Consider the following 26,861-nt stretch of genomic DNA (forward strand, 5'->3'; position numbering starts at 1 on the left):
AAAGCAAAGGGAGAATTTAGATTGACTGTAGCTTTGCAGCAGGAGGTACAAAACCATCAGCCTGCCCTTCCAGTTTGCTGAAGGGCTTTGTTGCCAAATAGAAAACGCTTTTTCAGATTATCTACTATGCTTACTTAATCATCCACTTTGGACCGGCTTGGAATTTAGGCTTTGAAGGAGATCTTTTGGTTTGATTGTTCTTTTAGTGCTGCTAAACCACAGTACGCAGCTGCTCTTCAAAGTTCCAGTTTTATTGACTGGCCATAGGCTGGGGGCAGCAAATCTTCAACAGAAGGATCTCAACTGTGGAATTTGCAGTTAATCTATCACAGTTTACCTGATTACCTGGAGGATTTGCTGGAATCCACAGCTGTCCTTGAGCTTCTCGGGCATGGCCAGAGCAGGAGTTGCTGCTACCTCTCAAGGGTTTTTTTTAGGATTAAAGCAATAGAACCATGCCTGTGGGAGATGAGCTTGATTTGAAAACTGGAATCATGCTCCCTGTTCTTCAGCCCTGTACGAAATGTTAAATAACACTTTATTCAGCTGACTTCATTTAAAAGCTGCTGAGTGTAGTTTGACCTGTTAGGTAATTAGAGGCTCTGAATAATTGCAGTTGGGGTTTTTTGGATTGGTATGCCACTTGTGTCAGCTTTCTATTTCAGTTAAATTTCATTTGATGCTTAGGAAGTCTAGGGGGAATAAACCCAAGTTTGCCAGCCCAGTCCTCAAATGGTTGTGCAGCCTAGGTCTTTAGTATCTCATCTTTTCTAACTCCTGGCCAGAATGTGAAAGCCTCTTGGTCCCTGACTCAGGTACTGATGCAGTCTCAATGCTTAGGGAAAAGGCGATTAAGGGGAGACATGATAGAGGTCTACAAAATTATAAAATGTGTGGAGAAAGTGGACAGGGAGAAGCTTTCCCCCCTCTCTCATAATACTAGAGTGCAGAGTCAACTGCTGAAGCTGAAGGGTGAGTGATTCAAAATAGACAAAAAGAAGTGTTTCTTCACAAAGCGCATGGTTAAATTGTAGAGTTTGCTGCCCCAGGATGTGGTGATGGTTGCCAACTTGGAAGGATTTAAGAGGGGAATGGACATGTTCATGGAGATAGGACTATCCATAGTTGCTAGTAAAAAATGGAGATTACTCATGATGCATGCCTATTCTCTCCAGTATCAGAGGAACATGCCTATTATATTAGATGCTGTGGAATGCAGGATAATGCTGTTGCAGTCTTCTTGCTTGTGGGTTTCCTAGAAGCACTTGGTTGGCCATTGTGTGAACAGACTGCTGGACTTGATGGGCCTTGGTCTGATCCAGCATGGCCTTTCTTACTGTCTTATGAGCAGCTTGCAAGGCTCCTGTGACCCACTAGTCATTCCCATCCATCATTTTAAGAACAGCTGCATCAGTGCATGGGGCATCCATGGGCCTGCAGCCACCACTGTAAGTTTAACATAGGCAGTGTTGTGGATTGGAAACTACATAAGCTTAGTAATACATTGCCTGCATAAGCTTCTCTTTTTTCCACGGCCTTTTATTTGTCTAGTTCTCATGAGCATCTTGTTAGAACTTGTAGTACTCATCTGACTTGTCTTAGAAGGTTGTGCTTTCTGATGTTGCTGCACCCTAGGTGATGAATGAATGGGGGAGGTTACTCTCCTTCCAGGATTTGGGGCATCTTCTGTTTAAGAGAACCATCTTGAACTTGATTTTTGCTTTGGGGGTAAATGAGAGCTGTCTCTCTGTGGCATATTTTATCTACCTGACTTTGTTTTCAAAAGTCTTCAAAGTTTTCTTTCTAATCTCAGGTGTGGTTTGTTCTTAAACTGGACAAAAGGCTAGCATAGTCATTGCTTTCTAAAGCCTAGTATTAGCAGACTTTTTCATAATATTGCTACTGATCTACTGCTGTATTCTTTAAGAATTGTGTCCATCATACTAAGAGAAAGAGAACATTTTCTAATTATTACAGAGCTTCGGGATATTTTAGTGCAAGTAGCTGGTCTTCTAATGTTTTGTTTCTATACTTTAAAAAGGTTCGGAAATCCTTATCTTTTACTCCTTAGCTCTACCATAATTATTGTTAAAGTGAGGTCCTCTGTCTCCAAAATGAATTTGTCTCGCCTGTGTACAAGACTGAAAAATGAGTGCCTAGAAGCAAATGCAGTGGCTCCAGGTCTTTATAGAGAAAAGGCTAGCTGGCTGTCTTATAGAGCAGAAAACTACACAGGAGTATGTATGGTTGCTTTGTTCATCTCCAAGAGCTTGTTGAATTTGCAGCCTGTCACCCAGATGGCTATTTTTAGCTCTACTACTGCTTTCCAGATTATTTCCCTCTATCCGTTAAAAATTACTCTTAAATGTATTTGATCTTGTGCAATAATTGGAGCCTGACTACTAACTGCAGTTCATTTCATGAATTTGGTGATTACTTGTGTCTGAACTGAATGGAAACTCACAAGTTGACCTCTTGGAACATTCAGCTGTGTTTGCAGTGTGGTCCAGAGCTATATAGGGCTACCCATGTAGCTCTATGATCTACCAGCCTCCCTTCACAATTCTCAGCTGGAAAATAAAGGTGTTGTGCACATAAAAGCAGTGTACTTTGCGTAGTTAGTTGCACAAGAGTAATTGCATTGGGGGAGTTCTGCTGTCAGAGAGAACTTGATTGAATTAATCTGATAGTTTGCTTGTGTCATGTGCTAGGCTGAATAAATGACAAGATGTTCAGTCCAACGTTCTTTTTCAAAGCTTCAAGAGAAATGTCTCAAATTGGATAATCATGCTGCAATATGTTTCCAATGACATCTTTATACCCTTTCTCAACAATACTTTTCTCTGTGCTAACATCGCCTGGAGGAATAATCTTGCAATTCTGCCTCATGAGCAGTAACTTTGTTAAACACTTTCCACTGTTCCCATTCATAGGTCAGCTGCTGAATTTGGTGAAAAGTTTCCTGCTGAGGCTCTAGTAGCTTTGTGCCCAGCACCTATCTCATGTGGCAAATTATTTAGCTGTAAAACATAAATTTCTGCCTGTTTGTGACCTTATCTGAGTGTGTGGGATAATAGGGGCAGCAAAAAGGCTTGAGCTGACGCAGCTGGTTTTGTTAGCATTGAGAAATGCTCTGAAAAGGGCAGCCAAGCAGTACACAAAGGTTTGTTAAACAAATATAGCATCAGGAATAATTCATTTTGGACTGACTTAATCATACCAACTCTTGCTCAGGCTTATGATATAGGCCTATCGTAAGAGGGTCAGGTTGTGTTTGTGCGGCAGATTTCAGACTGCAAGTTGGGGGCTCATGCGACTGAATGCTCTTTCATACAAGTTCTTAGGCATGGATTTCCCCACCTGCATCCTGAAACTAGATGTTCCAAGAGCATCCCAAATGCTGAAGTCTATCCACTGTTGTTTTAGGGGGACTGGAATCTTTTGAGTTCTAATTCTGCCCTCTCAAATAAATGTCTGAACGTACCCACGCGCACCCCTGCAGTCTGAAGCGGTGGGGTCCGGTTGCAGACTGACCACCTCAGGGATAGCTGCTGAAGTTGTTTTGGATATACCATCACTGGCATAGCTAGCGGGTTGAAAGGCAATGTCCTAAAAAGCTCATTGGGAAGAAAGCAGTGGACAAATGTTGAGCTCATTGGTATTTGTCTTCATCAGTGAATTGAGACATGCAGTCCCTGATTTCTTTTCTGTAAAGGGGTCCCCAGCATGGTGCCCATCAGCATCTTTTCCTGGTGCCTTCCAAGTGTTTTCAGAAAGTGGGCGAAGCCAGGTCGGGCTCTTGCCCAGCAGGGCTACCGATTGGCCACTGGAGATCTGATTGGCTGTGCAGATTAAAATAACATTTTTACAGTGGCTTCTGCCACTTATAGCATTGGTTTTATTCTGTCACTTCTCTTTTCTGATACATCTTCTTAAAAATTACTCTTGTCCCCTGCACTGCGGTGGCCATTTTGTGATGTGCCCACAACCCTGTGTCAAAATTCCAGAGATGCCCACACGCTCAGAAAAGGCCATCATAAAGTATCGTTTCATAAGTGAGATTGCAGTCTTGCAGGATCTGTATTTTATCCAGAGGCCAGGGTCCCCTAGCTGCAGCTAATGGTGGCTCATGGGCGAAGACAATCCATGTGAGTAAAATAAAACAGAAGTTAAGGCAAACAACAGTTATTGCAGGGTCAGAGCTCACTCGCTCAGATGCATGTAAGTGGAGCCAGTCACAACAGGACAATTTGGGGAGGCTGCAACCATAGGAAGTGTTGGATTGGGTCCTGTGCTTTGTCCCATTTGCAGGTGGTTTCTGTCATACTATTTTAGCCCCAACCATGCTGCTCCTGAGGGACAGCCAATTCCGGGGTGCACAGGAGGCAGTGGGTTGTTGGGAAGGTTCTGTCTCATGAGTTCTACCGTGTTTGCTCTCTATAGCATCCTACCAGCGCTGTTCATTAGTGTACCCACAATAGCTATACGACCTCTTTTCGTCAATCAATACTGTCTACATATTTTTGGCTACTGTAGATCAGTGTAACATAATCCACAATGCAAAAAAGAAGCACACAGCAAGAGCTGGAAGTGACTGCAAAGCGGACGATGTGCTGTCTGCAGCTAGGCTCATCTGTTCAAGTTAAGTCACATATGCTGCACGTTAGGACTTGAGCATTTGCATTGTGGAGAACAATCGATGGGTCCTTGGGAACTCAAAGCACGGAGAACGGGTTTCAGGAAAGTAGAGCTCCTGCGTGGATTCCAGCACGATGGTGGGCTGGCGTAGGAACTGTTCAGGAAGTCAGGAGGGCCTGCTTCGCTTGCTGTGACCTGTTACCAGGAGCATGGAGACTGCACAAGGGTGTACCCCCACCTGAGGCTTCCTTGGCCTTCACTGCAGTGCCCTGTTTGAACCAGCCAAAAAAGAACATAAGGAAAACCATGCTGGATCAGACCAAGGCCCATCAAGTCCAGCAGTCTGTCCACTCAGTGGCCAACCAGGTGCCTCTAGGAAGCCCACAAACAAGATGACTGCAGCAGCATTATCCTGCCTGTGTTCCACAGCTTTTAATATAATAGGCATGCTCCTCTGATACTGTAGAGAATAGGTATGAATCATGACTAGTAGTCATTTTGACTAATAGCCGTGGATAGTCCTCTCCTCCATGAACATGTCCCCTCCCTCTTGAAGCCTTCCAAGTTGGCAGCCATCACCACATCCTGGGGCAGGGAGTTCCCCAATTTAACTATGCCTTGTGTGAAGAAATAATTCCTTTTATCTGTTTTGAATCTCTCACCCTCCAGCTTCAGCAGATGACCCCACGTTCTAGACAATGGCCCACCAGCTTACTGTAGAAACTATACAGGCCTGAGCCAGTATAGTACCTGGCCAGATCCAAGCTCCGTTTGTGCTTGCACATGTACATGTGTGCCCACCTCCAAATTAAATATGCCAGTGGGGAAGGTACAGCAGCCACCTTTCACACAGTAACATTGAGCCAGGGATATTTGGTATTCTCCATGACCGAGGGCTGCAGTCAACATTCTGCCAGCCCCGGTGAAATTTATCACAGATTAAACCAAGGCATCTTGTTTTACAAATGAGACTGAAAATGTTGTTGATAAACTGGGAGGCTAATCCAGGGCTTGCAAGCCTGAACATTCAAGCAGATTTAACTGGGCTGGAGTTGACTGTAATTGTCTGCTAGGTAATGCTAAGTAGGTCACAAAAATGCAGCATGGGTACAGTGTGATGGGATGTGAAAAAGGGTACATTTTGCCCCACTCTGCAGAAATTCCTAATTTATTTATTTATAGTTATTAAAATATTTATACCCCATTTCCCCCTTGTGTCTCAAGGTGACTTAGAATCCCAAGATGGAAAACATACAAGATGCAATAAAACCTGATTATCTTGCCTCCTCATGAAAGTGCCTGCAGCTTAAACCCAAGTGAAAGCCCTCATAAATAAAATAGCCTTATAGCACCTCCCCAGAACTTCTAAATACTGGGCTCCCCTTTCCCAGTTCATGGAGCCTGGTCCACAAGGTAGGACAGGTAGAACATGTGCTTGGTATACAGAAGGTCCCAGGTTCAATCCCCGGCATCTCCAGCTAAAGGGACTAGGCAGGTAGGTGATGTAAAAGACCCCTGCCTGAGACCCTGGAGAGCTGCTGTTATAGGGAAGGCCCATAGCTCAATGGTAGAGCATCTGCTTGGCATGCAGAAGGTCCCAGGTTCAATGCCTGGCATCTCCTGTTAAATGGACTAGGCGAGTAGTTGTTGTGAAAGACCTCTGCCTGAGACCCTGGAGAGCCACTGCTGGTCTGAGTAGACAATACTGACTTTGATGGACCAAGGGTCTGATTCAGTATAAGGCAGCTTCATGTGTTCGTGAGCCATTATATAGAAGATGCCGAGCATATCACCTTGAGCAGGGGAACTGCTAGAAGGTGGCAACCAGGAGATTACTGTTGGCCCATGGAGACATGTATGGGGAGAAACCATCCTTTGGTGGTGGGTTTGTGCTAGATTTGCATTGGAAGAGGTATGAGTAAAGCATTTGTTGAAGGAGCTGTTGGCAAAAACGGTTTCCCTTTGGTTAGGACTCCTCATGGGTACAATAATGTGAGCAATTGGCTGGATGGTGTGGCACTTGATAATGTGTAGTATGGCAGCTGTGTGGAGCTTTGCTCGCATAGAAGCAGGGTTCAGCCGCTCGGATGTTGCCTTAATAATGTTGGCTGCAGCATTTTCGAAGATTGGCTGCAAGTCCAATGTGGTGGAATGCCTAGTTCTCTTCAGTCACAAGAGGCCTGCACGCTAGCGCGCACACTGAAAACTGTCATTGCAGTGCTTAAAATGTACATAAGAAAAGCCATGCCGGACCAGATCAAAGGCCATCTAATCCAGCATTCTGTTCACACAATGGCCAACTAGCTGCAACAGCATCTTTTCCCACCCATGTTCCCCAGCAACTGGTATAAAGAGGCATACTGGTACTGGAAGGAGTAAGATACCCATCAGGATTAGTAGCTATCCTGACTAGTAGCAGTTAATACCCTCGTCCTCCATGAATTTTGTCCACTTCCCTTTTAAAGCCTTCCAAGTTAGCCATCACCACAACCTGTGGCAGCAAGTTCTGCAATTTAAATATACACTGGGTGAAAAATTATTTCCTTTTGCCTGTCCCCAGTCTCCCATACTTCAGCTTCAGTGGATAACTCTGGGTTCTGGTATTATGAGAAAGGGAGAAGAGCTTCTCCCTGTCCATCTCGACACCATGCGGTCTCATGCTTGCTTGCAACCCTCAGTGTCTACCTTCTGGGACATATAAACTTCAAAACTGTGAATGCTTTCTACCAGGAACTTTGACAGCCAGAGGCTGGGAGTTTCCATTTACCCTTTTGAATCACCAGAAGATTTAAGAACCAGTAAAAAAAAGATGTGGGTGAGGGGGGTGGTATGGGTGTGTGATTTGCTGTTGTGTGCTTTTTAAATTTTATGGTCCATGTTGCCTCCTTTGGGAGGGTGAAGTGCGAGGAATGTGAATGTGGCTATAAAATTACCAAGGCTTTATAGTAAGTAATTAATTCAGAACTCTTTATGGACTTTTATTAGTTGGCCTATTTGTTTGGTTTCCATTTAAACTTCAGGCTGCGCAGAAGAAAATGTATTAGATGAATTATCTGCAGATCTAGGCGTGGTGTCCTACGAGAGTTCAGCACTCCAGTCCCACTGCTTTCAGTGGGAGTGTACCTCAGTAGTCTTAATTAGGTAAAGGTTCCCGGGGTGACGTCACATCCCGACGTTTACTAGGCAGACTTTGTTTACAGGGTGGTTTGCCAGTGCCTTCCCCAGTCATCTTCCCTTTACCCCCAGCAAGCTGGGTACTCGTTTTACCTACCTTGGAAGGATGGAAGGCTGAATCAACCTTGAGTCGGCTACCTGAACCCAGCTTCCGTCGGGATCGAACTCAGGTTGTGGGCAGAGCTTGGACTGCAGTACTGTAGCTTACCACTCTGCGTCACGGGTCTTAATTACCACCTCTGAAAGAGTTAATTTGTATGGTGGACTCTGACCTGGAGAACTGGGCTCGATTCCCCATTCCTCCACATGAGTGGTGGAGGCTAATCTGGTGAACTGGGTTGTTTTCCCCACTCCTACACATGAAGCCAGCTGGGCGACCTTGGGCAAGTCACATTTCTATTAAAAGCTCTCTCAGCCCCACCTACCTCCCAGGGTGTGTCTGCTGTGGGGAAGGGAAGGCAATTTCAAGCCTGTTTGAGTCTGCCTTAAGTGGTAGAGGAAGTCGGCATGTAAAAACCAACTCTTCTTCTTCTTCCTTGATACTTTTGCCGTAGGGATCCAGGTTCTCTTTGAGCGCCTTTGCTTGTTATAAGATGACGGTCACTTTCACACAGCCCAAATAATGCACTTTCAATCCACTTTCAGTGCACCTTAACAATCGTTTGCAAGATTTTGCCAGTTCACACAGTACAATCCACCTTCAAAGTGCCCTGAAAGTGGATTGAAAGTGAATTATTTGGGCTGTGTGAAAGTGCCCTATGAGCAGTCTTGTCAGGCTGTGCTCCACATTCTCTCCCCAGCTCCAGTCAGCTTTTTTATCTTGCTCACCCTGCACGTAAACTGTTTATTTCAGAATATAAAGTCATTTTATTTAAGGTATATTCTGCTTATCAGACCAAAAGGTGTCTGAGGCAGCTATTTGAAAAGGAATGTGGCTGTTTGGTTGGGTTGGTTTTTTTTTGGTTTTTTTTAAATGAACCATGTATCTTAACCTCCTCACCAAAGTGAAGTTCATGCAGAAGGAGATCTAGGAGGCTAAAAATGCAGCCATCACTAGCCGAATGAGAGGCCTTTCCCTGGTCCCTTCCATCATTAGGTCGCTGTGTGGAGTTAATAGGCTTAGAAGCTGTGTGAATAGTGGTTGCTCTAGCCTAGTGAATGTGACATCTGTGCACAATGTCAGTATCTGGCATAAAAACTAGAATCCTCTCATTTTCTTTTCTTGCCGCCACCTCCCACAGCTTTGCCTGTTTTTCTGAAAAACCAGATTCTTTTAAATTACCCAGAGAGGCGTGGTTCTCATTTGACATATGATTTCTGTATATCCTGTGTGATATTGTTGGCTGTAGAGTTGGCTGTAGATCCCATGCTGGCTTTATAAGCAGGAAAGAAGGCTTTTTAGCTGATATGTTAAAACTCAGGTCCACTAGCCATTTTTCTCAGTGGAACATACAAGAAGGTCTAACTTTACATCAATTGTGTTTATGATGGGTTTTTTTTGGGGGGGGGTTCCTTGTTGCCAAGATTTACTTTAAAATTCTTGAGAGGTTTAAAAAAATTAATATTCAACGTTTGAAACATCACCCTGTGATCTGAATGCTACAGATGCAGTATTCTAGCTTGTATTCTCAAATTTGCAAAGGAAAAAGAAAAGCCTCTCCCAGTTCATTAGTCATGTTGATGGTAGAAGAATACATTGTCAGGTTGTCCACATTAAACTCCTGTTTATATTGCTTCAGACTTAAATGTCCCCTGTTCATTACTGAGAGAAGGGGTCCTCTTGTCCTTAACTCTGTCTCAGAAGATTTATGACGCACCTTGAATAGAAGGTGTTCTTTAGTCATTGAGATAAAAAAACACACACGCTAGCTGCAGGCTTAAAATCTTCCTGTGCCATCTCCAGTCGGGCTTGCCTCTCTTCCTGTCAATACAGATGGCCATCCTGTAGCACAGTGGTCTTCAGCCTCTGGCTCAGGACCTTCAGGCGGGTTGGGGAAAATCCCCTACTAAGTCACAAGCCCTGATACAGATGCCATTTTGTGCTGCTTTTTGTAGTTAATGGCCTGCTGTTAATGCTGCCCTTGACATGTGTGCTGCTCAGAGCAGCAGGATGCTGAGGCAAGGTCATTCAGTAGTGGAGAGTGTTACTTTTAGCACAGGTGGTTTCAGAAAAAGCGCTCCCTTGCTGCTGTACACATTCCCTGAGCTGGCCACCCGCTTAGTTCTGCCGATGTTCTGTCTTTACTTGCAGGACAGAGTTCTCCCCACCCCAAACTGTGATGTCATAACTCTGGCTTCTCCTCTTCCTGTCACATGTTACAGATGTCACATGACTTCCTGTTGCTTTCTTGCTTAGCTCAGAGCGCACACTCTTTCCTGGGCGGTACAGGTGGGCCCCAGATTTGGAAATGGGTTCAGACCGCCGGAAACCCTATGCACCTGTGTGGTCAAATGGTCATGGAACCATGGCTGTTGCAAAGGCTCCTAGGTAGACCTGGTTCCATGTATGAGGGTGCTCTTTGGTTGTATATCTCCTGGCAAAGCTGTTGAGACTGTGCCAAGCATTTGCAGCGTTCTTGGCAATCAGTGCAGTGGCACTGAGCCATGCAATATCTCAAATACATACGGGGTTTTCTGGGCCTTGGTTGCCTGTGTTGCCACTAGGAAGGGCCATAGATAATCGCAGCCCATTTGGGGCTGATGGGTGTTATCTTTGAGCTATGTGATACATGAATTTTATGGAAGTAGTAAATGGGGGAAATTGTTTTGCACAAAATTAGAACTGGTCTTGTGTTTTTGATTTGTGTCCAGCTCTGTCTTGAATTAGGGCTGAAGTTGCATTGCTTTAATCATTAATGTAGAAAGAGCAAAGGTTTCTTACCCCAAGAGAAACTAGTTTAAAAGATCTCTAAGACTGTTGCTAGTATACTAAGTACCCCTGTGCAAGGGGCAGGGAAAATTAGTAAGATGAAGAGGCTGCACTTATATATATTAGGAAGACTCATATAGCTTAACCTACTAAGACTGGACTTTAAGCTCTATTTGATGGCGGTTGGGTTGCATTCTGAGAAAGATATTAGCCTTCTGTTCTGTGCATTTGCTGACCTTGGTGAATGCAAGGGGTGAGAACATGATTGAGGCAAAAGCTTTAATTCTGTCTTCGTTGTTGGCCTTGGCTTCCTTGTAGTTTTGAAAGGTAAAAAATATTGACATTATCGGGCTGAATGTTCTTGTCCTTCATGTGCAAACTAGCTTTCTTGTATCAAAGAGAAGGCATGTATCAAATAGTTTCAATGTCTCTCTGTAAAAAATGATATAACGGTACAGAAAAAAAGGGTATTGTCCTCCTACAGTTATTACTGGTTAAAAGATGCAGGCACCGGGCTTCTTCTTGGATTTTTCTATTCCAGGACATAATAAATATAGACCAAACAGGATTTGTGTTTGATGGTAGCATTTCACTTTTTCCCCCTTTTAGATGATCATGGGAACAGCAATGGAAGTCATGTAAAAATCTTTTTACCGAAAAAGCTGCTTGAATGTCTACCAAAATGTTCCAGTTTACCAAAAGAGAGGCACCGTTGGAACACTAATGAGGTAGCTAGATCCAGTTTCTTTGTTTTCCGTTGTTTGTTTGTTTAAATCTCAGAAAATGGGAGTCAAAAAAATTAGCAAAACCTGTCTCGGTTGCAACGTTTGTAAGTAAGTCACAAGGGGTAATTTAGCATGGCTATTTTGAATTGTTCAGTGTTTTATTTTTAAATGCAATCAGAACATGGCCTCTCCATGTGGCAGGTGTTGGCATTTGTTTGCATATCTTGCATTTTGCTTCTCTCCAAGGTATAGTTAAAATCTGTGTGTATCTGATTTAAATGCTCTTACACTTGTCAGGAATTAATGAAGATGTAGCTTTGGTGTGCCACTGTCTTGAGTGTTAATTTGATAAAGACAGAGGAGGAGAGGACAATAAAACTTCTCAACAGCAGAACAACTCGTGGCCCCGGCTGCTCGATAATCTTTCCTGTTTTGAAAACTGATTTACCATCGCATCTTCTGAGCATGTGAAAAGCGAATCCTAGTTCCATGTAAAATGTTAGGCGGTGTAGGCAAGGGCTTTCAGGGTTGGGAGGCGGGGGGGGGGAGTAGGTGGTTCAGTCTGTGAGGAAGGTGGTATTTTAGTAGCCCCTTTTAAATCAAACACTTTCCTGTTCTAAGATAAGTTGCGACACAAGATTTGCGACACAAGATTTGTGGGTGCATTTTTTGCCGGATGCAGTGCAGGTGCAATCCAGCTCAAAGCTAACCACTTCTAGATTCTGTTTAGTTCAGTGGAGTCAATCCACTATTGAGTTTCTAGAACTGGGCATAAGAAACAGGCACAGGAGCAGGTTTGTAAAGGGTTGCTGTGTGTGTGTATGTGGGAGATGAATGGTTGGGAAATTTCTTCCAGCCCCAAATCTTCCTCATCAGAAAACCATAAAATGCTGGAAGTTTGAGCAGCCCTGTTTCTTCTTGAACAGATGTCCGGCTGCCTTTAACATTCTGTGGTGCCTCTAGGGCAAATGAGCACGCTCAGTCTTCCTCAGGCTGTGTTTGGGGTTCTTGGGTTAAACTGTCCTGTGTGCCGGGGAAGTCACCCAGTATGCAGAAAGCTCAGACTTTTGGTTCGGCAGTTGGCCCTGGCTTGGTATTCTTATCATATTTTTGTGAACATTGCAAAACTTGGTATTGGGACTTGCCAACTGCTTTCCCAAAGGCCCCATCTTAAGCTCTGCAGTGTAATGGGAGGGGTGGGCTTGCCTATGGAACGGTGTTTGTTGAGGAGCGGAGGGGGAAGGAAGTGCTTGCTGTTTATCCCAAAGCCCTGCTACTGACTTCTGTGGTGGTTCAGGGCAGTTGTCTCATAGCTTGTTCAGGGGGGAATGGGAGGAACAAGCAACTTACTTTCCCCACAACAGACCACCAACAAAAGCTGTCATCTCTGCAGTGTTGTGGGGCAATACCCCCATTACACTCATGCTATTTTATTCCTTTCTTTGCTAGCTTACTGGTGTGAGGGAACCCCAGCACTTTTCCTGGGGTAGGAAGAGCTCTTTTGGGATACTAGAGAAACTTTGTCTCTTCCCCCCCCCCCCCCAATTGTAGCTGAATTGCTTTTATGTCGCTAGGGTTGTGTGGCAGCGTAAAGATGGCTTTTGTGCATACTCCTATTCTTGTTTTGTGGGGTGCTGGAGGGGAATTAACAATACAGTTGCTATATGAACTGTTGCATAGGGATTACTTCAAGAGCACAAACCATCAAATTACAAAGTGGACACTCTCTTTGCTAAATGCCACATAAAAGAAAAATGTCTTACAGCTCTGGTGAGATCTGAAGAAGGATGTTAGAGCCACCAGAAGCCCTGGTTCTTGCCACCATTCATGTATGTCAGATTCCAGGACTGGCGAAAGGGCTTGTGTGCCAGTCTCAGAGCATGGACGGCACATGGGGAGGAATTCTTTTCCACATATGCCCCTGAAGTGCATTGAAGGTAAAAACCAGCTCCTTGAATTGACAGCCAGCCAGTATCATAGGCATAGTACTGGCTGTATACAAGGAAATAAGTGGCTGCATTCTGCACCAGCTGTAGCTCCAAGTTATCTTCAAGGGCTACCCTTGTATAGTTTATTGCAGTAGTGAAGCCAGGACATTATGGAATCAAAATAGGAAGGTCACTAGATCTGTATGGAAAAACACATTTTTTTAGCAACAACTTGTACCTTCATCTCAGCCTCTGGCACCCCAAATCACTCTTAGGCCCTTAACTTGATCAGGTAGGGTAAATCAATGCTTTTCCGCAACTTGACATTCCCAGTAACATTACTGCCATTTTTGTCTGGATCTCTGTTTCAGCAGAGATTTAAACACCTTTACTGACTAGTAAATTTTGTGCATGTTCTTCGCTCCCATTTTATTTGAACAGTAAATTTGACGTATTTTGTGTGTACTGGTTTTATTAATCTTTTTCTTACACACAGCTTTGTAAGTTTTTGATTGAAAGGCAGTGTCGAGAAATAGTAAACAACTCTTCCTGTGAAGTCAGTGGGTCTTGAGAGTTCAGCTTTGCCTGGATTGTTCCCTTTGCATGTTAACATTTCGCAAGTGTCTAGGCAACTTCGTGGCTACTGTAACTTTTTTTCTGAGCTGCTGCCAGCAATGGTCCTAGTTACAGTTAAGTGTAAAACGGTGTAAAACTAGTAGCTCTCACAAGAACTTATATTTTTACCCTGTAACACAAAGAAGCTTTGCAGGAAAGGGAGAAACTATATATTAAACAGTGCCTTTATCATAACTGTTGCTATTTTAGATGTTTGCAGCTTGTTTTAGACGGTTCCACTGCAAACACAGGGTGTAATCTGGCAGTGTGTGTGTGTGGGGGGAATGGTAAGATCTTACCCGTGGCACTGAGCATCCATGGTAACAGATACATACAAAGGCAGGAAAACTGCCTTGGAAAAAAACAACACATATCAATTGATATTTAACCATTTCGTGTGTTTTTCCCTTCTGATTTGCACAACATTTCATGCCAGAATAGGCTTTTTTTCTGGTTGCCTGTGTTTTTTTTTTCTTTTTCCAGGTGGTAATTTTATCAACATTTTCTTTTAGCAATTATCTTTTCCCCCCCTTTCAGGCAAACCCCCCCTTATAAACAATGTTATCTTTGGTTGTCTGTCTAAGTTATAAGCAGTTGAAATGGGTACCTGTTATTTAGTCTTTCTCACGTTAGCGGGATCCCCTTTGCTAACTGTTATGAGTAGAATTAGGAACTTCTGCATTTCTTGCGAGATGGAAGGAAAGGTCACTTCGGGAACATCTGGGGCAGCGTCCTCTCTTTTCTCCTGTGGTTTTTGGCCACCTCTGCTCTTTTCAGTGGTTTTCAGAGGCTGTGGAAAGACAAATGTGTCATTTGTAAAGATTTGCTAAACTAGCCATTTATAAATTGTAGATTCCTCGGGCCCAGAGTTTGCAGAGATCCTAGAGAGCTGCATTCCCATTTCAGTGTAACGGGGCAGCAGTGGAGTGAAATTGATGACTAATATTGCTGAGCTCTAGGTTAGATGCCATCTACACAGTCATAACAAGTCATATAAAGGGAGGTAAAAACGCTTTTGCCAGTTTATATACAGTTTTGCTTCTTGGTTCTCATAAAAAAGAATCTTTAATTCACCTTTTTAAAGGTCATTGGAAGGCACTTGAAAGTACACAGTGGGAATAATAATAGGAATGTGGGGGTGGTGCCCAAATGCATTGGTGGTTCTGGTGATGACAGATCATAGACCTAGCTTAGTCAGTGCGAGTCTCTCCCAGAAGGATAGTTTGCATTCATTCAGACATTATTGTGGCACAGCCTTCATCTGCTTGTGTGTTGTGTGTGTTTGCAGTATATGCAGGAACCCACTACAAGTGCGGCTGAGAGGAGTGGAGGTTGTGTAGCAGCTGTGTTTGAGAGACTGCACCTTCTGCGTGCAGCTAGCAGAATGAATGGCAATTGCAGCCTATGCTGAAACTGGCTTCGTTTCTGGGATGGTGCTAATCACAACTGTATGTTCTGCTTTGGAATTACATAGCATAAACAGTTGTGTGATCAGGCAAAGAGTAAACTGGCTTTGCAGATGGTGTTCTTGATGTTGAAGATGGTGCCTTTATTGAGAGATTAAAGCAAATGACTTGAAGCTCTGAGCTATAATTTCATCTTTACTGCTGCCTCTCACAAAGAGCACTTGGTTGACCATAGAGTGTATTTCTACCTCTCTGAAAGGGGCGAGAACAGCTGTTGGCACAGGGTGGTTGAGGAAGATGTGGAAAGAAAAACAATTTTTTGAATGGGAAAAAAACCCTCAAATTTAGTAAAGTAATGTTTGAAGCAGTGAGAAATGGAGCATCTTAACATGTATACAGCTTTTTGCTGAGAGATTTGCTATTGGTGAATACAGTTTTACTTAAAATGTTTGTTGTATATATATATATAATATATATATATACTCTTATCAAAATGCCATCTCTTACTAAATCACCTCTATGGGCTATGTGTTTTTGTTCAGAAAAAAGTGTTCCCTTAATTTTTTTAAACTGGAGATTTAAAAATTATCATGATTTCAGCCCAACTGTTTCATTAAGTCTTCACATATTTGGAAAAAACTAATGGGCCTATGTGCCATTGGGTAAAAAGGTAAAAGCTGGGGTTGCTGACTGCTCAGTGCTAAATTCCGCTGCCAGTTAACTCCGGTGGCAGTGTATATGATACATGCCTAGTTATATGGCCTAAAAGAGTTGCGTGGAATTTAACTGAACATGCAAGCTGGGTTTTTTTTTAATGACTTTGTCTAAATAAGTCACTTAGTAAAATGCTCTTCCCCATCACTTGGTCCCCATCACTGGTTTCTGCAGATAGCAGTAGCAGTTAGGATGTACAGAAGTGCGCACACATATACGTGGTGCTCCTTCACAACTGCTACTATTGTTAAAATCTGCCTCCTTGGGCCAAACCATATAAGCAATCTCTGTATCTGTAATTGACCCCATTTGTGTATGGGCTCCCAGGCCAAAGCAATTTAGCTCAAATGCTGCTGTGGTTGGAAGGAGGGGAGGGGACAGCCATCCACGGGTTGACTGTGATCCAGCCCAACTTACTCTTGATGTGATTAAGTATAGGCAGAATGAAGGAGAGGGAGGTGAAATGTCAAGACACCTTCACGTTACTGGCTGCTCTCTTACTGCCAGTCATTTGCTCCAAATTGTTGTGTTTTGGGATAGCCCTGGGGACAATTGCAAAGGAGAAGCATAGAAAAACATTTCCTTGCTGGAGAGCATTTGCGAGCAGGGAATTAATATGTTGGAGTTGGAAGATTAAGGTATCAGAAATCTGAATTATGGGAGAGTGCTTAGTTCATGGAGGAGCAGGCTTTTGCTCATTTGATTAGAAGAGAATGATGGATATTTGCATGGGCATCCTTGCAGGATGTTGATGGTAACTAAAAGGTTCCGTGTTTTGATGTACTGGACAACTCAAAAGCTAGGGAAGAACCTACCCTCTGTAGATATTAAATGTTTAGCACCCTTGCAAGAAACAGGAGTTTTACCCCTTGTGTGTGTAAAGTGCAGTCAAGTTGCTTCCAACTCATGGCGACCCTATGAATCAATGTCCTCCAAAATGTCCTACCTTTGACAGCCTTGCTCAGATCTTGCAAATTGAGGGCTGTGGCTTCCTTTATTGAGTCAATCCATCTCTTGTTGGGTCTTCCTCTTTTCCTTCTGCCTTCAACTTTACTCCTGAGTTTTTATTAATACATAGTTACCAGAACATTGGTTGGTTTAGGTCCTGAAAGAAATTACGGTGGGTTCAAATGATGCCCTTTGCTGGACCATCTTTGCTGGTTAGATTCGGCTAACTTGCCTCTTAAGACTTCGTAGCCCTGTTAATCAGGTGGAGGTGATAAAAAGCATCTACTGAGCTACTCCAGCGGTGACATTCTAGTGCACCCTTTTCGTGAAGGGAGTTAATTTTTTCTGACATGCATATTTTGTGGCAGCAAGAAGATGATATACTTTCGGCAGATCTCACAGCCAATATTTACAAAAGGGAATATCACGACTGCACACAGGAAACTAGCTCTTTGTAACTGCCAGAGAGCAAATAAGCAAAACGGGTACTAGCCACTCCCGAGTGCCAAGGCTGCACAGCCTGTGACTTCAAAGATGCCTGCGCGAGTCCCTCTAAGACAAATGGATGCATGCCACATAGCACTAGCGCATGGTGGTTTGCTTGCACTGAACGCAGCGTAATTTAATACCCGCATGATAAAACGTTACAGCACATTATAAATGCTGTCTGCTTAACTTTAATTTGCCGTTGGCATAATTTTTATTTGTAAAGTATTCCAGGCATTAATTTCTTCTACAGTAAAGTGTTCCCGTGAAGCTCAACATAGCAGAGTCCTTCTCCCGGCTCAGCTTCTGAAATCCCTTTTACCCAGGGACAATCTTGGCTGGTGGAGCCTCTTTCTGTCTTGGTGGAGTTCATTAAATTGACAGAAACAGGGGTCACCTGCTGTTAATCACAGGCGCAGCTGTCTATTGTGAAATTGGGAGATGGAACAACAGAATGTGCCTTAGCGATCTTTCTCGTTCGAGTAGCATCAAAGCCCTGGACTTTCTGTTTGTTTAAGAATCAGTGGTGTAAGCACGTGCATTTGCACACCTTTAGTTCAGCAGTACAAAAGACACCCTCCTGTGGACTGCTGCTGTTCGCGTGCCGAACACCAAGCCGATTTGTACTGCACACAAAAGAAAATGGCTAGATCAAAATGCTGCTTCAATATTCCGATAGAAATTTGATTGCCTGGTTTGTGCTCCTCCTTTAGCTTACTCCATGAGAGATGCTCGATTATGACCTGGGAGTCTCCTCTCAGCTTTCAGTTAGTTGCCTTGAGAGCCTGCGTGGTGTAGTGGTTAAGAGCAGTGGTTTGGAGAGGTGGACTCTAATCTGGAGAACCGGGTTTGATTCCCCACTCCTCCACATGAGCAGCAGAGGCTAATCTGGTGAACTGGGTTTGCTTCCCCACTCCTACACATGAAGCCAGCTGGGTGACCTTGGGCTAGTCACAGCTCTCTCAGCCCCATCTACCTCACAGGGTGTCTGTTGTGGGGAGGGGAGGAGAAAGGTGATTGTAAGCCAGTGTGATTCTTCCTTCAGTGGTAGAGAAAGTTGGCATATAAAAACCAACTCCTTCTTGTGTTGTAGTAACTCTAGTCTAGAACCATCACAGCTTGAGTTTTAATGTCCCTGATCTGGTATTTTAGTACAGTACCTACATGGGCGACCCAAGAAAAAAAATTACTCCTGCCAGATAAAGGATTGTAAGGCAGCTACAGTCTTTATGGAAAGCATTTGCCACCGTGGAGCATGCCAGAGTTGCTGTGTGTGTGTGGAGGGGGGGGGCAGGTGTGCTATGCAACTCCATTCGGTCTAAATCCCAAGTGTGCCCATCCTATGCATCCATTTTTGCCTGCTAAGCAGCTGCGCAACAACCAACTGCATGGTAGAGCCAAGATGTTGATGGATCAGGCAGCCGGTGTAAACCCCAGAGGAATATTGGAAACACAGGAGGAATTCTACAGCAGTACCGAAAAGCTCAGGTGAAGGTCAATACCTGTTTGTGAGCTTCTCAATCAGCCTTGTCTCAGTAGCCTGAGGTATTAATCAGCCACCTCCCTCCTGTTAGAGTGACTTTGTCTCTTAAGCTGGGCCAGCTACGAAACCTCAGTCTGTTTTCTTTTAAAATTGTGCCGACACCACTATGTTCCAGCTGCCCCTTAATGAGTGAGAAGACTAAAATATTTCTTTTGCACAGGAGGAGGTGAAGGAACAATATGCTGTTGTGTGCCCGACTCTTAGATCTTCCTGTAAAATGTACCACATTCTGTAGCATTGAAATTGACTATTTCCACATGACCTAATGTGTTGGGAATTTTCCTGTAATGCAATAACTCCAGTTTTTTGGGGCCATGGTACAAAAACTGCTAAGAGCAGTTCTCTACTGCCTTTTGTATAGAATGTAAATAGCATGCATTGAGTATTTTACAGTCGCTTTAGCGGTTTATGATTTTTTTTGGCAGACAAAAGCATTTACCAAAATAAAGTAACAGGTGCTAGGTTAAAAAATGGCGTGTAAAAATGAAATGTTTTCCAATCACATTATTCAGAAAATTGTAACACTAGTGGCTTACGTGGGCCCTTTTGCTTGGGATGGGATGGCAAAGCTCAGAACTGCTGCACAGACAGTTGTCTACCTTCAGGAGACGGATGGTGGCTTCTCAGGTTACCTAGAAGGGAGAGAAGAGACATTGGAGGCCAGAGAGAAATTTAGGGGGGCCCTTGGCTACACCAGAAAGGAACTGGAGCTCTGCCCCTCTCAAATCTTATCCAGGAACAGGCTATCATTGCTCATGCTTGTGTGTTCAGTCCTGGCACGTTAAAGGAAAGACCCTACCAGAAAGCTTCTTCAGCCAGAGCTGGGAGGCATTGCTCCTGCACAAGATTTTGGCAGCGATGCAGGTTGTCCAGAATATTTCCCAGCAATATTATTTGAGTCTGACTTGACATGTTCCTTATCCTTACCCAGCACATTTCGAAGTTTTTGTTTCTCTATTTTTAAAGCTCTTTTTTTCTGACAGCCGAAAGTGACTGAACTGTTTGGCTAAGGAAGAAGAAATTTAACAAAGTGTACAATGGTGGTTTAAATGTTATGTTCAGGCAGTTTCCAGGTAAAGCTTAACATTTATTTCTGTTGGGGACCTTGTAAATATTGGAAGAAATTATAGCTTAACTTCAGCAACAAGCGGTAAGATAAACATTTCAAATGTGCAAAAGTTTAGCATGGCCAATCAGCTGTGTGCAGGAAACTACTCCAGCAGAGTCTTAACATTCAGTTGTCCAGTTTGACAGGTATGGCATTCCATTAGATGGAAAGTCCATGCTCTCTGACACTGTTCTTTGCAGTGTGCACAGCAATAAATTATCTGTTTCTCTCTCACACCCCATCCTACCCAGTTTGTTCCTTTAAATAGAAAACCAGCCAGTGTGTTGTTTGGAGAATTAGCGTTGAAGAGGGTGTGTAGGCTTTTATATTAAATCAGATTAGCTCTTTGAAAAGAAATAAATTATATACGTCATTCATCAAAGAGCCTAGTTTGAAATGCAATCTGAATTTAAACTCGAAAATAAAATATCATTTAAAAAATCCTACCGGTCCTCCAAGGAGCCCATGGTAATGTGGAAGTATAATAGGCTGAGAAATACTGACTGGTCTGGTTTTCTGATGTTCTTTTAAAAAAAAACTATTTTTATTCATTGTGCCGGTAGCTTGCGTGGTGAAAACCAGTAGCATACAGATTCAGGAAAATGCACAGTGTACATGAGAAGTTCCTTTTAAGACTTCAGAGAGCTTATTGACCTATGTGCGTACACTGATGAGTAGCTGAATATGGTTCTTTTCAGGCATAACAAAGCTATAATGAGAGGAGTGAGCCTTGGCAATCCCTTGTCTCACATTAGGATTGTATATTGAAATCTTCCTTGTTCCCAATAAACCTAGCTTGTCACTTCAGCCAGTTGGGATATTACAATGACCTGCGGTTTGGGGAACCAGATAGGCATTGATAAACATGATGGGAGGAGAGAGGGGAGTGTCTGAGCCTGTTTGATTCCAAGACTTTTAAAAATACTCTCTATGGTCATTTATGCATGGGGTTTTTACCTGAGGTTTGTTGCTTGCTGGACCCACACTTTCCTGTTGGGCATCTATGCACCAGCAGTCTCCAAATTCAAATCAAGTTCCTGCCCCTTTAAATGCTGCTTTGTAATTGGCTTACTTGCAGTGCTTACTGTGAGAGAAAATCCCCCCCCAAACCCAATTGCCACATAAAAAATTGTTTTAAGAGCAACAACATAAAAAAACGGAGCAATCTGAAAGGGGGGGGGGAGAAATCCAAGCCTCTGTTTTAAAAAGATTTTCTTCGGCTCAGAAAGAGCTCTGAGGAAGCAGGAACTATTTGAATCCCCGCCTCTGGACATGCTGCTTTGTAATTGGCTGTGAGCGAAACTAAGCTTGCATGTCCCACACTTTGCCTTATGCATGGGGATTTCACCCGGGCTTTGCTCAGGGAAGATGGAAGAGTTGGGTTAACAGAGGAATGGGAAGACTGGGACATTGTGAGGACTGGCAGTAAGGTAATCTCTAATGGATGGAAAACTCATGCATAACTCCAAGGAACAACCGAGACAGATGAGGGGGGGCGAACATGAGTGAAAGTACCCATGCATAAACAACCTTTGTGAACTGAAAACATTGAACACTTTTTCTGTTTTTAAGGCAATGGGTATCATTTTTAGAGTAAGTCATCCTATACTGTTTTAGGAAAGATTTTTGTTGTGTGTGAATGTCGCTGTGATCTTGGCTTACATGTGTGAGTGTGCTGTGGCTACATCCAGCAGGGAGATGCATTGCGTGCATCTTTCGCAAAATGCCTTCTAGTCATACTCTTAGGATGTCTGAAGCACTCTTTTGAAAACCCTTTTGAGTGATCACGTCTTTCCCAGCACCTACACATCAAAGCTTTGTGGCTGAACGAGGACTTGAACCCGGATCTCTCACGTGCTTTGCACTGCCCCATGCAGAATGGACCCTGCATTAGTGACGTGCTTTGTCTTTAAAAGAACCTTGACGCAGAATTGAAGCAGAATTGAAACCCCCCTGCATTGTGTTAAATTTACATAGGCCCTGTTTGTATGTTTTCCAGTCATACTTAGAGAATTAGCAATCGTTCTGAGTAGGCTGAGTCATTTCACACAATCGAAAGGTTATCATTCTGGTTGACTTTAAACAAGCAAGTATCGCTAAGTGGTAAGCTTCCAAAGAAGGGGGAACAAACTGGGCTGTCTTTTCCCCTTAAGCTGCGGCATGGAAAAATAGCTTTTTTGGGGGGTGAGGGTTGTGCTCATCAAGCTGTATTGTTTTGTTTTTAGCCCAAGGCCATTACAACTGGCTGTACTTATCTAACATGCTGAAATCAATCACGTTTCTGCATCCTCAGATGTAATATTTAGAAGAGCCGTTGAGTGAGCTGATATCCTTGTAGTATATCATAGAATCATAGAGTTGGAAGGGACCACCAGGGTCATCTAGTCCAACCCCCTGCACAATGCAGGAAATTCACAACTCCCTCCCCCACACACCCCCAGTGACCCCTACTCCATGCCCAGAAGATGGCCAAGATGTCCTCCCTCTCGTGAACTGCCTAAGGTCATAGAATCAGCATTGCTGACAGATGGACATCTAGCCTCTGCTTAAAAACCTCCAGGGAAGGAGAGCTTACCACCTCCCGAGGAAGCCTGTTCCATTGAGGAACCGCTCTAACTGTTAGAAAATTCTTCCTAATGTCTAGATGGAAACTCTTTTGTTTTAATTTCAACCCGTTGGTTCTGGTATATATTTATTATGGCTATTTCGTAGGGGGGTTGAGACAAGATTCTTGTTGGGAACCATGAAAATTGCTCGTAGAGAGACCTTAAGATTGCCTGTTTCAGTTAAAAGTGTGTTGCTGCCTGGCAAGTTAGCGGGAGAAAAGTGGCGAAAAGTGGGGCAGTTGCTGCAAAGAGACTGGCGGATCCCAGTGGATGGTTCTGAAAAGTAATTTAATAGCCATTACGCTGGAACCAAGCTTAGTTTACAAGATGAGATTACCACTTGAAGTGCCTTTTTTTTTTATAAATTTTTTATTAAATTTTTAATAAAACATACAAAAAAGAAAAAAAAACATAAAATACAAACAAAACAACCAAACAGAAATACAAAGAGCACTAATTATCTAATAATTAAAAGATACATTCTCTTAATATATATCTCCATAGTGCCCTGAGTCCCAGCCCCCACCTCAGTGCCCATCACCATTGGACTTCCGTTGGGGTGTTATGACACTACATAAAAAAAATAATTCTCATCTTATAGTTAATTAAGAATCACATAATACTACAATTCGTTAAGTACAGTTTCAAAATCCGTTTTTGTGTAATATATGTGTCACCATGTATGTTTTCTTTTCTTTTTTTTATATAATTTTTTTATTTTCATAATAAACACAAAAAAAAGAATAAAGAAAGAAAAAAAAGAAAGAAAAAATACATATACATAAAAAGAAAAACAGAAATTACATGTTCAGGACACTATTTATCCGCTAATACAATATTCAAATCACTCTATAAGCCATATCGTGCCCTGAATCCAGAACCCATCCCCCCACCAGTGCCCTCCACCATTGGACTTCCGATGGAGTGTTATGACATATCAGAAAAGAATCTATTATTATATCATATTAAAAATCATATTGTACTATAATTCGTTAACTATACTTTTAAAATCCGTTTTTGCCACTTTATCCCAATATGCAGCGGCCTTTGACCATATAGATTTAAAATCCTCCATATCTTTATCATGTAGAAAAGCTGGCAATTCTTTTTTTCGTCAAGTCACAGTTGACTTACCGTGAGTCTTGTAGGGTTGTGGTTTGCCGTTACATTTCTCCACGTCACAGCTCTGGTATTCCTTGGAGGTCTCCCATCCAAATTCTAGCCAGGGTCTGGGCTGTGACTGGCTCAAGGTCACCCAGCAAGCTTCCATGACAGAGTGGGGATTCGAACCTGGGTTTCCCATGTCCTAGTCTGACACCTTAACCACTGTACCATGCTGGCAGTTTTAGACAGGATCTTTTGAGGGATACAGTGGCCATGGCTGTGTTTCCCATAACTTTGTTTTTCCTTGCCTTTATCTGTTGGATTATTTCAACTTCCCCCTCTTCGGATAAATACCTCTAAACATTAAGCAGAAGTTCATGGAAGTGTTTTCTTTCCTCTGATTATTTTACAAATTGAGTTGATCTTCAGAGGAAATAGTTGTTTGATCATAACTTCACTGCCAGCACTTTTGTGTGTGGGTTATGGTTTTGTTCACTCACTTTAACAGAACAGCTCTTTGACAACGTACTTCGTATTCACATTCTGAATAAGGCGGTAGAACAGAAAAAAAATTCTTCAGTACAGTTCTTCAGAGAAAGAAAAAACTTCCAAGGATATAATAAGAAATTAAGTACTTTCAAAATGGCTGTTTTCACCTATTAGTACCTAATTACAGTTACATTAAAGTGTGCAAATGTGCTGTAAGAGAGGCTGAAATATCCCTTGAAGATATTGAATGCATCTGTAATTGTCAGAGCAGTGGGATCTGAGTGGTTAAGAGCGGCGGACTCTAATCTGGAGAGCTGGGTTGGTTTCCCCACTCCTACACATGAAGCCAGCTGGGTGACCTTGGGCCAGTCACAGCTCTCTTAAAGTACATTCCGAAGGAGAGTTACTCCAGTCTAAGCCCATTCATTTCAATGGGCTTAGACTGGCCTAACTCTCCTTAGGAATGCACTGTTAGAGCTCTCTCAGCTCCACCTACCTCACAGGATGTCTGTTGTGGGGAAGGGAAGGTGATTGTAAGCCTGTTTGATTCTTCCTTAAGTGGTAGAGAAAGTCGGCATATAAAAACCTCCTCCTCCTCCTTTTTTTTAAGGGGTGATTGTTACTACCATTCAAAAAAGATGCAGTCAAATGTATTTGATGTATCAACTTTATTTATAATGAAAATAAAAACAACAACCCTTTAATTACTAAGAGGTTTCATACTACTACTAATTACTGTAGCAAATTAATAATGGTCACAGTTAACTGAGCTCCGTGCAGTGAATCTGTAAAACAGTGAAGGGTTTTAAAAATGTAATTAACTACATAACTTTTAACAGTGATGAACCAGGGGAGTGATTCACAGGACAGTTTTCCCTTGGGCTTTTATCCTGGAACACCAGGGTAAAAAAATATTCAGTTTTTTAAAAAGAAAAGTCAGTTGGTTGTAGCAATCTAATTCTTCCTGCGTGGCAATGTCTTTGGATTAAGTAGGTGGCTGGGAGTTCTGTTCTGCCACTAGGTTTACTTCTCTTGCAGGGCTTGGATGCCAGCAACCCTCACTTCCCTCCTTTGCTAACAAACAACACTCATGAAATGTCTCAAATAGGCAGTCTGTTGATGATATTTGACTGGTGTGGCTATCCTAGCTATTTCCCCCAGCCAGCATGGTGTAGTTGTTAAGAGCGGCTGACTCTAATCTGGAGAACTGGGTTGGTTTCCCCACTCCTCCACATGAAGCCTGCTGGGTGACCTAGGGCTAGTCATAGTTTTCTTGGCCCCACCTACCTCACAAGGTGTCTGTTGTGGGGAGGGGAAGGGAAGGTGATTGTAAGCCTCTTCGAGACTCCTTAAAGGTGGAGAAAAGCGGGGTATGAAAACCAACTCTTCTTTGTATTTAATGTTTATAGGTAGAATAACAAATTCGGTCTTTATTAGTGGTAACAAGTGAAGAATTTGGGATGGAATTAGAAGAGTTGGTTTTTATATGCCAACTTTCTCTATCACTTAAGGCAGAATCAAACTGGCTTATCACGTTCCCTTCCCCTCCCCACAACAGACACCCTGTGAGGTAGGTGAGGCTGAGAGAGCGTGACTAGTCCAATGTCACCCAGCTGGCTACATGTGTAGGAGTGGGGAAACAAATCCAGTTCACCAGATTAGCCTCCGCCGCTCATGTGGAGGAGTGGGGAATCAAACCTGGCTCCCCAGATCAGACTCCACCGCTCTTAACCACTACACCACACTGTGATTGCTCTACAGTACGATTGTACCTTTTGGGGGGCCCTTTCCTTCACTGTAGCTCAGTGGCTGCATCAGCCCACTGGTGTTTTAAAATATATGGCTAGCATCTTAAGTTTCAAGCAGATCAGCTTGACTGTAATGTACCTTGTCACGCTATGGAGGATTCTGTCCTGATTTTGTCTTGGACGGCTGTTTGATATGTGACCATTCTGCAAGCGTTGCGATTTCTCCCGATGCTCGTTTTGCAGGTAGCCGTAAACAGCATTCCTGCTTCAGGTTGCTGCTTTCCTCTTGCACAATTTTCTGTGTTGGGGATATATTTAGGACACTGGGCTTTTTGTTTGCAGGAGTTAATTCTTTAGTGTTTTTCTTTGCGGGATCTCTCATGCATGCGGTTCTATTTTCCCTCTGCTGCGTCTCCTGCATCTTTTTGCTTTCTGAGTGAAATTGTTCCCCTTAGAAGCATAGACCGCTAGATTGAAAACAGAACATTTCAACAACTTAGGAAAATGTGATATTTTTCATTCCCTTTTTTCCCCTCTTGATACAAGCCAATTCATCTGCTTCTTTTTTTTTTAGTCCTTTTAAAAATTGTCTTTAGAAAACAGTTTCCTTGTGAAATAGTATACAAAGTACCAGGAGTCTGTAGGGCATAACTCAGACACACTTCCTCAAGTGCTTTGTTTTCCAGATTCTGGGTATTATGCAATAGAAGCCAATGGCTGATTCTGCCCTGCAGATAAACAGAACAAACACTTATGTAAA

General features: G+C 43.0%; 1 protein-coding gene across 5 annotated transcripts in view; it reads left to right on the plus strand.

The window, feature by feature from the left end:
- Positions 1–26,861, plus strand: part of CAMTA1 (calmodulin binding transcription activator 1) — an 815,188-nt gene that overhangs the window by 7,238 nt on the left and 781,089 nt on the right. For all 5 annotated transcript variants that reach the window (XM_056865058.1, XM_056865060.1, XM_056865059.1 and 2 more), the window contains exon 2: positions 11,291–11,409. In XM_056865058.1, the coding sequence (XP_056721036.1) occupies positions 11,291–11,409 (119 nt within the window). The remainder of the gene's footprint in view (positions 1–11,290; positions 11,410–26,861) is intronic.

Source organism: Euleptes europaea, chromosome 19, assembly GCF_029931775.1.
Source record: "Euleptes europaea isolate rEulEur1 chromosome 19, rEulEur1.hap1, whole genome shotgun sequence".
In the NCBI taxonomy this organism is placed as follows: Eukaryota; Metazoa; Chordata; class Lepidosauria; order Squamata; family Sphaerodactylidae; genus Euleptes; species Euleptes europaea.